Source organism: Ascaphus truei, chromosome 19, assembly GCF_040206685.1.
Source record: "Ascaphus truei isolate aAscTru1 chromosome 19, aAscTru1.hap1, whole genome shotgun sequence".
NCBI classification, from domain to species: Eukaryota; Metazoa; Chordata; class Amphibia; order Anura; family Ascaphidae; genus Ascaphus; species Ascaphus truei.
The window spans coordinates 11,991,951-12,007,831 of record NC_134501.1 but is presented as its reverse complement, the minus strand read 5'-3'; the positions used below and the strand labels follow the sequence as shown (position 1 = coordinate 12,007,831).

Genomic DNA, 15,881 nt, shown 5'->3' with positions numbered 1-15,881 from the left:
TTTCGTGACAATTTTCAGTTTTTTTGCCCCTATGACATTTTTGAGGGTGGCACTGCCACGAAAGAAGGTTCACTTCAAAAAGAAGGGGTACTCTTCCCCCTACTACCATCACATATAATTACTACATGGCCTATGAGTTGGGATGCCCCGTGATACTCTGGCGCACAGATATTGCGGCACTGTGTAAGGGCTGGCAGACAACACAAAAGAGAACGCCAAGAATGATTGTTACAGTACAAGTTTTATTAATACTGGATGGTCACAGTGCGGAGTTACCAATCAGCGCTACTCAGAGCGACAAAAAAGAGGGAGGGATATCAAACGAAATCGTTAAAAAAAAAAGGCATGAGTTCTGAGTAAAGGCTCCAAATAAAAATAACTTAAAAAATAGAAAAACAGTTAACAACAAGAGCAGAAAAATGTAGCACAGATAAAAGACACGTTAAGACGCCAATCTTCAATTTATGGAATATTTGTGTTTTTCATTCTTTTTTTTTATTATTATTTTTTTTTTTTTTTACATCTGTACAAAATGAAGTGGAAATGTGGGGGCAGGGGGGTGGGGGAGGGTGAGGCAAACGGCTTAGTCTGCCCTATGTGTTAGAGGCAAAGGAGTTAAAGATACAGGGGTGTGACAGGGAACACGCATACGCACGCAGACACATATATCCAGTGTAAGAGGGGTTTCTCTGTACAATGACAACAGTGCTTCGTGTTCTAGACACACACAGGGAGATTATATAAAGAGAAGCTGATAAGGTTATTCCCTTCTCCGCGGAAGGGTGGTTAGAAAAGGAGAGGCGTAGGGAGAAGGTGAACGGGAAAAGAGTGAAAAAGATAATAGTGTGAGTGAGGCGAGGGTATTGTGCTTGGTTTTCCCACTTTCTTGCTATCCTACAACCTCTGAATGACCGAGGGATCATTATCACACTCAATCCTTTGCTGTTGGAGCAATCGATCCACCCCATAAGTAATTTGTGACAATAAGCTTCCAGAGAGGCTAGCTTCTAACTCCCATGACCACAAGGTTTACACGAGTGCACAAATCCAGCACTAACCCCTCCAGTGTCAGTGGTGCCCACAATGCACTGCAAGACCCTTGGCAGTGCACGCGTTGTTTTTTGATTTTTTTTATCATTGGTGAGTTTTACCGTCACTACAAATGGCCTGCAGCAACAAATCCGTGCATCACGGAACAAACATTGAACCCTATGTGTTTGTCATTTCTAGAACCCACAGAACGGAACATCCTTGCGTGGACTGAATTGGTGCTTTAAAATATGTAACACAAATAAGTCTGCATCACTAGACCATGGTAACCTTGCTTATAATTTTGTTCTGCAAACCAGTGTGCGGTTATCTTTACAAACACCAACAGAAGGCCTGTCTAAAACCAAAATGTGAGTTACTCTTGTCTATTATGTGAAGTATTTGCCAGCCCTTCCGTTGTCTTTTGCCAAGTATTTGGGGAATTGTTTCCCCCCACCTCTAATACCCCAGTTAAACAGATGTGCAGAGAATGTCTTAACTGCCAAAGAACGGCAGCTAATCTCTTATTCCGGCTGTTCTGTCTTGTACGTGGGTGCCCCCCAGCCGATGTTTAAAGAACTTGCAAAACCCTCACTCTTTTTCACCATGCCTTTGCATGATGGTGCAATGTTCGTGTCTCTCTCCTTTAACCTAAAGTTCAACTTTCGTATTACCAATCTCTAAAGTGTCGAACTGAATTTTTCCACCAATTTTCCTGACACGTTACTGGGACGTTTTTTCTTTAGATGATCCCCTTCTCCGACCTGCAGATCATTACCTATATGCCATGACACCTTCTAGCACCAAACGGTGTCTTATGGAATAGCACTGCTTAGTCAACATGGGCCCACATCTTTGTCTTTTCCCTACAAGGTACCTGCAGAACATCACTTTGCTCCATTCATGCCAAAAACCTGCAAAGCATCACTTAATCCCACCTTTTCCAGACACTTGCAGATTATCACTTATCATCTTGCTTGCAACAGGTCTATAGGGTATTATTTCCTTGCCAGAGGGAAGTAAAGAGCATTATTTCAACTCTTCCCTGCCAAGACCTCAGACCATAGATAAACCCCTTCTGTGTTGAAAACAGGACGTCATCCCTTAGCTCCCTTCTGTTAGTGTTTCAGAACAGCACTAAAACACTTCTCTGCACCAGAGGCCTGTAATGTAGAGAATAACTTTGCCCTCTCTCTAACAATGACCTCTAGGTCCCATCTCGATAAAAAAATAGCCTTACCTTTTAACACGTAACACATTCTCTCTCACCTGGAAGGGGTACTCGCATGCATATGCAAATTAACATTACTTTAATCTTTGTGGGGGATGCAAACTCCCTCTACCCATGTAATACAATAAAAATATATTTCATATGTTTAGAATTGTGAAGCTAAGTGCTATGTGATCTGTTTGGGGACAAAATGAATATTTCAATAATGTTACTATTTTGTTTAAACCTCTCTTTCCTAGCATATCTAGTATGACATTAGGGGGCTATATATCAACACTCAAACAACGGTGTTTGATGCACAAAAAACTTTCATTCTCTTTGGGGGGGTAAATTCACTAAAGTCCCACACTGGTTACCGCATAGCAAACCCGCGTTACCTGCCATTCTAGTCAGTTGCAGTTAATGTGGGATCACAAGTGTGATCACAAGTGTGATCATCCACGTGGGAGGTCAGCCATTTCCATTGCCCACGCCTGTGTCAAATGCCTGAAATGACAAGTTACATTTCATGCAGATCCATCGGGTATAAAGATTTACTCGTCAGACCCGACAAAGAGATTTGTGGGCAAGAAAAATGATGTCCCCCCCCCCCCCAAATGCAGGATACATATATATCTCATAGTATATCTCAAGTGACTCCTCTCCTAACATCTCCCATCACTAAATAACCGCTCCTCAAGTAAACAAGTACCGGGACAGGCACAGCAAAATATACCAGTACATGTTGAAAATACCTCTGTGTCACCATAACAGCTACACATGTAGCTTCCTCAGCTTGATACCTTGGTACACAGCCTCCTGTTATCCTCTTTGCTGTGGAAGGACCTGCAATACATTCCGCTTCAGTTGACTAAAGGCCCCTCCGACGGCAACCCCTACGTCTTGTATATTGTGATGTGAACACATCATATTTTAATGAACGCCACGGGATATACAGTATTTACAGAGCAGTCTCATTCCATAGCACACCTTCCTGCACTGGAAAAACAACCTTGCAGCCCACTCAAGTCAACGGGCAGTACCAGCGCCGGGAGGCGTCTTATGGGAAAAGACTGCTTTGTAAAGATGGGCCAGAGTCATTTACTTATAATTCTGTACTAGAGAAGGCGTGATGCCTACTTATTTAAATCAAGCTGCTTCCTTCTCCAGCACTAGGAAATAGCTTTGCAGCATATTAAATAATCGCCTAAGATACTTTAATTAGAAATTTATTATTTTAACATCTATCAGCTACCGCCTCAAATGTCAGAGTGCAATTGCAGTTCTCCACCTAGCCAGCAGGTGATGCTGTAAGAACATGGCTACACCACTCTCTATCTGACCCAACCTCCATCTCCATACGACTGCTTTTGGCTCAGCCAGTAGCTAGGTAAAAATATTCTCTCTGGTTAGTCCTAACGCCCCACTCCTATCCAGGAGTAACTGCGCAGGGAGCTACAAAGTCATCTTGTCATTTCTCCTCTACGAAATATTATCACTCTACAGGTTTTGAATTTACATCTCTCCACAGGCGAAAACTGCCCCCGTCTACTATGGGGCAAATTCCAATAATAATAATAATATCTTGAGTACAAAAGGCATCTCTTTACATAACTCCTTTCCAGCGAGAAGTATGCATGTCTAAGAATATCCTTCTCTAAAAGCGCATCCTTGTATATGTGCCCCTTCCTATGGGTGACATAAGAACACCCCCCTTCCGATAGTAATTCCTACACCCCACTTCTTTGTTCTTTCCCTTTTAAGGAGTTGGTGTTGGAAAAGCGTCTCCTCCAAACCCCAAACATGCTCTTTCCCATGGCTGAATCCAGGTTATTGTAACATATCTCAGAACGTCTACATTTGCCGTCTAAAATAGGGCGAGAGTCTCTGTTATAATATCTACTCGGAGTCCGGACAAGTAGGAAAATGTCCCCTTCCCTTGTAAGCAAATCCTTATGGGCTTCTCACTACGAACCTCTGTTAGAACTTTTCCTCACATGCCTTTGGTGCCTCTTCTTATAGGCTAGCAGAGTATCTGAGGCCCCTTGGGTCCCTTATTGCATTAGTATTAGTTCACAGCAGATCATGTGCAAATCCAGCTACCTACGTATCGCTTGGCAGTGATCCCTTCCAATGGGCGTTATGCTCACTGCATGCTACCTGGTGAGATTGAGATAGAGAACAGGTGTCGTAGTCAGTACCACAGAGACCTGCCCCATTGCAGGATGCTGGCACTGAAGAGATAAGGGGAAGAAAGGAGAGATACATTGGGTACAGAGGATATACAGAATACAGAATAGGGCTCGTTCTCCAAGACTTTGAGAGTTAGGATAAAACGAGTGTTGGAGAGGCATTGATGGCGATTATAGGCATTTTGTTGCCAGCACTGTTGCACAACTCTCTCCTTCCCTCCTGGGGGGTGGTTAATTAAACTGCGATAGTGCAGAGCGGGGCACTAACGCATGGCAATTTCAATGATCTTACATGGGAGTTTCCATCTATGGCATTATCACAGTTTAATATACACCCCCCGGCTCCGTACAGACGCGGCAACCGCAGACCAGAAATTCACCAGCAATTCTCACTTCTATTTCAAGTTTGTTTTAGGGACAACAACGATGTGTCAGAGAGAGTGGTATGTCTGTGTGTTGGACACAAGGACGTGTGTGCATATCATAGTGACAGGTATTTAACTGAATAGTGTTAAATAAGATACCTCTGATAAGATCAGGGGGTGCATGTGCCTTAGGGGGTCTATGTACGAGAGAACCACATTGCTTTAAGACGCTGCACGGTGTTCTGCTTGCAGTTGGGTCAGATTGAAAGTTGTTACTAGATCTTCTCACCTTTACCACTGATTGTGCGATAGGGAGGTTTTACACCACCTCAGATGTGGTGCTGTAATAAGGGAGACACTGCGCAGAAGCATCGTGAAACTCCTCCCTAACTAATCCTATTGACACTCCCCAAATCGCAGAGCAAAAACTGGTGCGTGGGAGGGTTGTTGACCAAAGTCTCCCAGTTACAAAACTCAGGCCAACCTAATGGGAACAAACAACGGCCCCCCATTTATCTGTGAAAAATTGATTTCCAATCGCCAAATCTGCTGTAATTTCTTGCTAGATTCCCCCATCTAAAAATGCCTCTCTTTGCATTAATTTAGTTACAAATTCGCCCTTGTACATAGATCCCCAAGAGTGATTCATAGTAGACAGTGTGTGCGCGTATATATATATATATATTTGTGTCATATATGTCACTGTGAGACAAGGGGTTAAAGAGTGCATGCACCAGCCTTTCTGAGTATCTCCCGTTCTCTCAGAAACAGACGTGGAAATGGCTCTGCTGCTGCTGATCTGCTGCACACCATGGCTGCAATGAAAGTAGGCTACTTAATATTTCATGGAGAACATCCTCTCTGCACACACAGCTGGTTTCCGTGGACAAAGAGTAAAAGGACTAGAGCAGGGGTGACTCCGGTCCTCAAGGGACTGGTCGGGTTTTCAGGATATCACTGCTTCAGCACAGGTGGCTTCAACCAGTCCCTGTTTCAGCACCGGTGGCTCAATCAGTCTCTGCTTCAGCACAGGTGGCTCAATCAGTGGCTCAGTCGAAGACTGAGCCACTGATTGAGCCATCTTTGCTGAAGCAGGGATATCCTGAAAACCTGACCTGTTGGTGGCCCTTGAGCACTGGAGTTGGCAACTCCTAGACAAGACCGACCTACACATTTTGTGGATCTTTCTTCTGTTGGAAAGAAAGAAGAAAATTGTCGCAGTTGTAAATATATATATATATATATATATATATATATATATATATATATATATATATATGTATCAGCACCCTCTGCAAGTTTCCTTAGATATTTTGAAATATACACGCTATAAGACCATTTGTTCTGTTAGAACAAGTCCTTAAAATACAAGGCAGATAAAAGATCACTATATAAAATCATTTAAAAAAAAGTTGCATGGACCAAAGAAAAGCTTGAGCTTGTCTTTAAGGGAGTGGCCCGTCGTTCCTTGTGGCAGAAAGGGGTTTAAATCAAAGTAGTTGGGCTGCTTTAACTGTTACAGTGCTGGGTGGCCTCCAACGCATTTCTTAGGAGGACACAACACTGAAGGGTTATTTATTGGCACAATGTAACCATTTTATTTTCATTTGTTTAAAGGATTGTGTCCATAAAGGTTTTTTTTTCTCTTTAAAATATATATATATAAAAATGTTAAAAAAACCATAATAATCTGCAGGAAAACGTGTAAGTATATAAAGATTGAGGGATTTTCACGTTCCGCTACCAAGGTATGGAATACTGCAAAAGAGACCATGCACTTTCCTTGTGAAATAGTAGCGGTCCTATGTTCATTGCAGCCGTCTCACTGAAAATGTCAGCTCAGCAAACGCCTTCTCTGTCGCATAGAATCTGTAATAGGTTAAGGAGCACCCTGTGGGCGTGTGGGGCCTGTAACATATTGGGCCATTTGGACTAAATGGTGCTAACCCATGAGACACCTTACAACCCATTAAAATGAATTGGCCGGACCAGCCCATATTTACAAAGTGCTACTATGCCGTAAGTCTGGACACCTTATAGCTTGAAGATACTTTCACATTCAAGTGAATAGGCCATATGGCTGCAGGGTATCTTATGGCACAGCGCTGCTTAATAAATATGGCCGCCAGTATCTTATGGTGCTGTAAGGTGTGTTATAGCTTAGCACCACTTTGTACATATGGCCCGTTGTGTTGCGTGCCGCGCCAGCAGGAAATGGTCTTAACATGTGTTTGTCACCAACCTTAACCCTTCTAGTGCTGGACACACTTGGATACAAAAGGTATACTTGGTTTCTATGTCTGTCATCCCCTCCATCACAGTATTTGCCACTCCCAAACCTCTCCCCTCCTCAGAGCATCAATCCTCAATCCTATTTACCCCACAAACCCAAATCACAAGATGCGGGGTGCAGAGCGGTCATTGGTCAGGGTCCGGCGTAACCGCACCCCTCTGCGTATGGACGCCAGCATGTCGCCTGCTGGGGGTTCAGAGCTAGTCCCCCCACCAGTCGAGGCGGAGCCTTGACTCCTGTCTGGGACAGAGGGGAAGGGGAACTGACCATCCCCCAGTGCGTGTGCCCCTGCTACCAGCTCCCCAATCTTCTCCACCAGACTATGCCGATTGGCAGCCAAAAGCCCCCCACCCATCTCTTCCTCGTCCCCCCCACCACCTCCATACACAGACATCTCTCCTGCGCCCCCCCAGGCCGTATTGGGCAGGCTGAGGCGTTTTGGGGAGGACTTGGCATAGTCAAGCGGGCCCCCGTCGTCCCCTCCCAAGTAGAAGACACACTCTTCACTCCCTACGCGGGAGCGGCCTCCCATCCCTCCTCCTGGAGAGTCCGGCACTGTAGGGGTCCTCACCGGTACAATAGGGGGGCGGCACGGGATGGGGCCGGCGTTGGACAGGGTGCGTCTGACAGTGGGTTTGGTAGAAGGAGTGCGTCTAATGGTTGCCACACCAGGAGTGGAGCCAGCTTGTGGCGGCGGCGGCGCTGTGCCAGAAGGAGGCATTGCGCTGGGCAGGCCAGCGGTAGAAGCCGGGCGCTTGGTCTGTAGCATGCGGCGGTAGTTCTGTGCCAGGCTGCTGCTCCGAGGGACAGTGGAGGATCTGTCAAAATCCCCAGACACTTCACCCTCTGCATCCCCATTTACTGAGTAACAGTCATAATCCGACCCTGCGAGGAGACGGATCAGAACAAGTTACATTGTTATACAGTAGATTAGGTGGAAAAAAGACATACAGTATGTCCATCAGGTTCGACTTTTGTTAAATTCTAATTGGCTGAGACACTGATGTTGTTTATAGTTTTATTGGTCCTGAGGAAGTCAAAGAAAAAACCCCAGTAAAACATTTGGCAATTATGTCTCATGAGGGGAGGGATTCCTTTCTAACCCCAATAATGGGAATGGCACGCTGTAGAAGATGCTTACCTAAAACTACTTTTGGTTTAGGGCAGTTGATCTCAAATCTGAGCCAGACCCCGTTGTGTGGCAAAAACATCGCTATTCCATGCATGTGCAAATGAAGTGCATTCCCCTGAGTTTGCCAGTGCATTGTATGAGCTGGTATGAGCTGGTATGGTTCCATGTCTCCAGGGAGACGTTTCAGAACCACCGCTCTGTGGGTTTGTCCTACTTTCCTATCCATTTTTCACCTCGTGACTTTACCGTTTCTGCGCCTCTACACTATTCTACAGTGTGTATGACAGATTTGGTGGACAAAGTCTGAATGTCGCCTTGCAGAGGAAGTCACAGACTTGATGGATTATAGGCCCTTTATGTTTGTAGCAGGATGTTACCTGTTAGTTGGAGGGACACACAGGTTGGATCATAGATCCATTCTGATATTACATTGGGAGGCAAAGACTTAGTAGATCAGAGGTCTCTTCCTTTACAGATTGATGGCCCATAGGTGCTTTTTTATCTGTCTCGCTCAGTCACCCTGGCTGTGAAATGAAGACTCAGTAGAATAGCCTTTTTATTTGTGTTACGCTATCTGCAGAGATGGGCACAATTGACCATATATCTCTTTATCTCTGTACAACTATTTCCCTCTGTTGTTTGAGAATAAGTTCCTTCCGCTCAGTGTTGTGGCTTGTAGTACGTGTGCCACACTATACATTAGTGCAATGCACTGCACCCAGAGTACCTTGTGGCACCCAAAGTACCTTGTGATGGAATGGTGTCCTCCGAGCAGGACGGGGTTGTAGTCTGGGTGCTGTAGCCACTAGAGTATTGCAGGGAATCGCGGCTGCTCTTCTGGTGCTCAAGGCTCAAACCGCGTGTCAAAACCATGGCCAGGTCGCTGGCTGCGTGGGACACCTCCTCTCCATGCTGCAGACACAGACTTCAGGTTATAGCACAACAGCAGGAAGTTCATTCCGTCCCCTCCCTATAACATCATCTCATGGCACTTATCAGTGTCTTGGCTGGTGCAATGCTGCGGTTGATTGGGTCCCAAGCATTAGCCTGTAATTAACATGGTGGTGCATGTATTTTCCCCATGCTATCTATAAACCTTCACTGTCCATTCTGCAATTAGTGGTTTCACATCCACTGTCGGATACGGCCACTAGTGCTCAGATAGGGGACAATGCGTTGGTAGAAGTCTCATGGCGCCTACCTTTGCAGCAAGGACGGCAGGGGACATGCGGGGCCGGTAGGGGTCCTCCATACTCTGATAGCCTGGCCCAAGCTCGGCCTCCCTCAGATGTTCCACGCGATCCTTTCTGCGCTGAAGCGAGCTGGCAGGGGGTGTTTCATATGGACCAGAGCGGGACCAGTCCTGGGACAAGATACATTACAATCGCATATTCATTAGCAGCTAAATAAAACAAATCATAGATATTGTACACTGCATAAAACGTACAGAACTACAGCACGAGCACGATATAAAGGCTAACTAAATGAGCCATGTACTAATGTTACAATATAACCAGTGTTCAGGTACCCCAAAAATCCCATGCAGTAGAATAGTGATTCCACATAGTGGGGTATATTAATTGTTACATAGTTACATAGTAGATGAGGTTGAAAAAAGACTTACATCCATCAAGTTCAACCTATGCTAAATTTAGACAACAGATACTTTATCCTATATCTATACTTACTTATTGATCCAGAGGAAGGCAAACAAAACACCCCAGTGACATATCATCCAATGATATCTCATAAGGGGAAAAATAAATTCCTTCCTGACTCCAGATATTGGCAATCAGATTACTCCCTGGATCAACATCCTTCCCATGGTTACTTATTTGGTATATCCATGTATACCTTTCCTTTCTAAAAAGATGTCCGACCTTTTTTTGAACAAATCTATTGTATCTGCCATCACAGTCTCCATGGGTAATGAATCCCACACTGTAACTGCCCTTACTGTAAACCCTTTCCTTTGTTGATGGCACTATCTCCTTTCCTCCAACCATAAAGGATGACCCCAATAATTGGGTTAATCTTTTTATTTTTCCCTCTTTTGTCCGCCTCTCTCTCTATTAATCTAATTTTTCTTTGACCCTTTCTCCCAGTGAGTATATCCCAATGGTCACTCTGAGCCCCCTCGTAACTTTTCTGGGGCCCTCCAGTTTGGGAAATACTGGCCTAATGCAATCTACATTGACTAACCATGTGCCATGTAGAGTGACTGACGTCGTTCATGTTCTGTATAGCTAGTGAACAGATTGTGTGGGAAGGACATGCCATGTGACCCGAGGGCTACTCACCGAGGTGGGGGAGCTGCACTCGCTGACCGACTGACAAGTCTCCGAGGCTTCGGAAGATGCGGAGCTGGAGGACTTCTGAAAACAAGGCAGGGTGGGAAGATAAGAGATGCAAAACAGAGAGGGGGAGAGACCAAAGGGAAGGCAGGAAGAAGAGAATGAATGAAAGACAGGTGGAAGGTGTAGAGGAAGGCGGAAAAAGAGGACGAAGGAAGAGAAAAACGAAGAAAACAGACAGACAGTGAGACAAATAGACCATGTTAAAGGTGCAATCCAAAGAAGCCGAGAAGATAACAAACGTGTGTCAAGAATTGACCAATCTAATCGGCTTCCTTAAACAAATCTACCTGTGCTAATAGCAAGGATTGTGGTGGCTTTCATTTTTTGGGCAATGAATTACAAGTCATGTTTTTAGGGGGTGTCTGAACCGGGGAGTGTTTGTCTATAAAGTGTTATCTTTATCATTCGTCCACCCTGTGTTTTTGTCATAGAACCAATAGCAAGTGGTGCTATGCTGTAATAAATAACAAGGGGGGGAGGGGGGGGGGAGAGAAGGGCTTTGTCTGTGCAAACTCTTATTAAATACAGTGACATCAGACAAAAGGGAGCAGGAGAGGCAAGTTTCAGCTCATCATGTACAAAAACGGACTTTAAATAATGATTTTTAAATAATTATAGGTGTCAGATTTGGGTTCAAAAAGGCACTCTGATGTGACCTGTTAAACATGTCACTACCTTTAGTACACTTTAGGTGCGATGCCCCTTTACAGGGCAGAGCAACAAAGTCATGTGGAAGCTGTTCTGGCTTCTGGGAATCCTGTAAGATGTCCAGACACTGACCACAGGGGCCTGACTTTAATATCCACAGAGACTGTGTTTGTAATGTGTATACAGTGAGCATAGAGAGCACTGCCCTTGCATATTATATATGGGAAATACATGAACAAAGATGTCATTATCTTGTCATGATGCTCAAACAGATACATTAACAGTTGATTCTGTGTATTGGAGAGGGGAAGCTTCACAACAAGAGAGATTAAAAGATACATTGATATGTGTCAGAGACTAGAGACAGAAAGGGTCTTTAGGTGTAACCATCCTGGGCCCCTTACCTGGCTGGTGATATCCGATGGCATTGGGGATGGCGGCTTGGAGTAAGCGGTTTCATGCGAGCTGCACCCCGAATCGTGGGAGGACACGCTGATCAGGCGCTGGGTGCCGCCCGCCGGCTGTGGGAGGCTGCGATAGCGACACGCGGAACCCGGTGAGTGCGGGTGCGAGGCAGCTGGCCAGGAGGGGGCAGTCTTTGTACTGTGATGGATGGGAGGGGGCAGAGGGGTGAAGGGGATCAGAGCATTGACGAGGGAAGTGTCAGTGGGGAGGAGAAGGGGGTTCGGAATGGTGGTTATGGGAAAGGGGTGTGAAGGGAGACACAATTTAACACAAGTGCCTATGAGTGAGGTATAATAACAGAGGTCACGGTACAAATAAGAGTCAGTGGGTAGGGTGTGTGGTATAAGAGGCGAGGCTAACATATATTGAGACCAAAGAACCAGGAGGGAGTCTAGAAAGCAGGGGCATGACTAGGGCAACATAATTGTGTACTTGAAGCACAGGGTGATGAGGTGATTGGCCCATGATTGCGTGTCGCTGGATTAGAGTGGGTCCTTGTACAGATGTAGCAGAGGTGAATGCCCCCGCTGGTGCATTGCAGCGGGCAGGGCCGGCTGAGAGTTTGCCGGGACCCGGTGCCAGTGGAGAGTGCAGGGGGTGCCTCTTACCTTCTCCGGCATCTCCTCCTGCTCCTCATCTCCTCCAGGTACGTCGTGTTGTCCTGGCGACGCGTGGTCACAAGGAGAAGGTACCGGAGGAGAGAGCCAGAGCTCACAGAGGGCCCGCGCTATCTACCCGGCAATCAGCTTCAATGTTGTGGGGAAGAGCGCGAGGCCTCTGTAAGCGCGGGGCTCGGTGCAGTGGAACCGATGGCACTGCGCCAAGCCGGCCCAGCGGGGGGGACACAATGCCCCAGTGGGGGCAAACATGCAAAAAAAGGGGCGAGGCTAACACGCTATTGGTGCAATAACGCCTGCTACATCTGAACCCCAGAAGTATCTAACACACCCACATTTACACGGGTGTTGTAATTCCTTGTCTGGTGTGTTGGAAGACCTGTACTACACTTCCATGTGACCGTAGCTCCAGCCTTGTTTAACAGAGCAAATGCTGGTGTATAATGTTGTGGTATTGCTCTCCCGCAGCAGGGTGCTGTTACAGCAATCCTGTACTACGTGTGCGAGGACGAGCAGCGCTTTACACGCTGGCGATGAGCCTATCACCGTGACCGCGTCAGTGACAGGCGCTTCTACCGGCCGCACTCACCTGCACATGCTGGACTTGCGAGAACCGGAGCTGTTTGGGGACGATGGGGGCGTCTGGTAGGACCAAGAGTAATCGGAGCCTTTCAAGTCCTTTATAACCTACAAACATCAATCACACAGGTTTTTCTGGGGTTCTGGAAAAGGATCTCCGTACATTTTAACCTGTTCTCCCTCACCCCGCCGCCTCTATTACCCCTCTCCTGTTCTTCTCCTACCATCACCCCAAAACTGGAACAACCTACCAGAGACTCTCACATCCGCCACCAGTTTAAGTTCTTTCAAATCTAAGGCTGTCTCACACTTTAATCTGGTCTGTAACTGTTACATACGCCTTTAATATATATTATCTTTAACTGTGCATGCAATGTCTTGTATATAATGTATACCCTGCTCATTTATGTAACTGTACTTGTATCCATGTATTATTTGTCTTAACTCTGTGCCCAGGACATACTTGAAAACGAGAGGTAACTCTCAATGTATTACTCCCTGGTAAAATATTTTTTAAATAAAATAAAATAAATAAATAATAAATAATCAACTTTTCTGTCTCTGTTCTCTCTGTTGCTCAGTATCTCAAGTCTTGTTGTCCTTAAAGTTATTCACTAAATGATGGGAGCGCTTGCACTAATATGCTAGAATGGCTGAGTGAGCGTGGTGAGGGCTGCAAGTTTTTAGTGATTTTATCCCTTCGATCGCTACACTTTTCTACTCGCTGTCTACACATACACACTGCCTCTCACCCACACTAACTAAAACAGCAGCACATACACACTGCCTCTCACCCACACTAACTAAAACATCTGCACATACACACTGCCTCTCACCCACACTAACTAAAACAGCTGCACACACACACTGCCTCTCACCCACACTAACTAAAACAGCTGCACATACACACTGCCTCTCACCCACACTAACTAAAACAGCTGCACATACACACTGCCTCTCACCCACACTAACTAAAACAGCTGCACATACACACTGCCTCTCACCCACACTAACTAAAACAGCTGCACATACACACTGCCTCTCACCCACACTAACTAAAACAGCTGCACATACACACTGCCTCTCACCCACACTAACTAAAACAGCTGCACATACACACTGCCTCTCACCCACACTAACTAAAACAGCTGCACATACACACTGCCTCTCACCCACACTAACTAAAACAGCTACACATACACACTGCCTCTCACCCACACTAACCAAAACAGCTGCACATACACACTGCCTCTCACCCACACTAACTAAAACAGCTGCACATACACACTGCCTCTCACCCACACTAACTAAAACAGCTACACATACACACTGCCTCTCACCCACACTAACCAAAACAGCTGCACATACACACTGCCTCTCACTCACACTAACTAAAACAGCTACACAGCTACACATAAACACTGCCTCACACCCACACCAACTAAAACAGCTACACATACACACTGCCTCTCACCCACACTAACTAAAACAGCTGCACATACACACTGCCTCTCACCCACACCAACTAAAACAGCTGCACATACACACTGCCTCTCACCCACACTAACTAAAACAGCTGCACATACACACTGCCTCTCACCCACACTAACTAAAACAGCTACGCATACACACTGCCTCTCACCCACACTAACTAAAACAGCTGCACATACACACTGCCTCTCACCCACACTAACTAAAACAGCTGCACATACACACTGCCTCTCACCCACACTAACTAAAACAGCTGCACATAGACACTGCCTCTCACCCACACTAACTAAAACAGCTGCACATACTGTACACACTGCCTCTCACCCACACTAACTAAAACAGCTACACATACACACTGCCTCTCACCCACACTAACTAAAACAGCTGCACATACACACTGCCTCTCACCCACACTAACTAAAACAGCTACACATACACACTGCCTCTCACCCACACTAACTAAAACAGCTGCACATACACACTGCCTCTCACCCACACTAACTAAAACAGCTGCACATACACACTGCCTCTCACCCACACTAACTAAAACAGCTGCACATACACACTGCCTCTCACCCACACTAACTAAAACAGCTACACATACACACTGCCTCTCACCCACACTAACTAAAACAGCTACACATACACACTGCCTCTCACCCACACTAACTAAAACAGCTGCACATACACACTGCCTCTCACCCACACTAACTAAAACAGCTGCACATACACACTGCCTCTCACCCACACTAACTAAAACAGCTGCACATACACACTGCCTCTCACCCACACTAACTAAAACAGCTGCACAGCTACACATAAACACTGCCTCACACCCACACCAACTAAAACAGCTACACATACACACTGCCTCTCACCCACACTAACTAAAACAGCTGCACATACACACTGCCTCTCACCCACACCAACTAAAACAGCTGCACATACACACTGCCTCTCACCCACACTAACTAAAACAGCTGCACATACACACTGCCTCTCACCCACACCAACTAAAACAGCTGCACATACACACTGCCTCTCACCCACACTAACTAAAACAGCTGCACATACACACTGCCTCTCACCCACACTAACTTAAACAGCTGCACATACATACTGCCTCTCACCCACACTAACTAAAACAGCTACGCATACACACTGCCTCTCACCCACACTAACTAAAACAGCTACGCATACACACTGCCTCTCACCCACACCAACTAAAACAGCTACACATACACACTGCCTCTCACCCACACTAACTAAAACAGCTGCACACACACACTGCCTCTCACCCACACTAACTAAAACAGCTGCACACACACACTGCCTCTCACCCACACTAACTAAAACAGCTGCACACACACACTGCCTCTCACCCACACTAACTAAAACAGCTGCACACACACACTGCCTCTCACCCACACTAACTAAAACAGCTGCACACACACACTGCCTCGCACCCACACTAACTAAAACAGCTGCACACACACACTGCCT

At 45.9% G+C, this 15,881-nt stretch overlaps 1 protein-coding gene across 2 annotated transcripts in view; it reads right to left on the bottom strand.

Moving 5' to 3' along the window:
• Positions 1-222: 222 nt before the first annotated feature.
• The window catches only part of MTSS2 (MTSS I-BAR domain containing 2), a 67,686-nt gene continuing 52,027 nt past the window's right edge, over positions 223-15,881 (bottom strand). Inside the window, exons 9-14 of one of the 2 annotated variants that reach the window (XM_075576582.1) lie at positions 12,898-12,995; positions 11,631-11,829; positions 10,522-10,596; positions 9,423-9,584; positions 8,968-9,133; positions 223-7,974 (exon numbers count right to left, since the gene is read on the bottom strand). In XM_075576582.1, coding sequence (XP_075432697.1) covers positions 7,190-7,974; positions 8,968-9,133; positions 9,423-9,584; positions 10,522-10,596; positions 11,631-11,829; positions 12,898-12,995 — 1,485 coding nt within the window. In that variant the 3' untranslated portion in view covers positions 223-7,189. The remainder of the gene's footprint in view (positions 7,975-8,967; positions 9,134-9,422; positions 9,585-10,521; positions 10,597-11,630; positions 11,830-12,897; positions 12,996-15,881) is intronic. The other variant, XM_075576583.1, reaches the window with a different exon arrangement.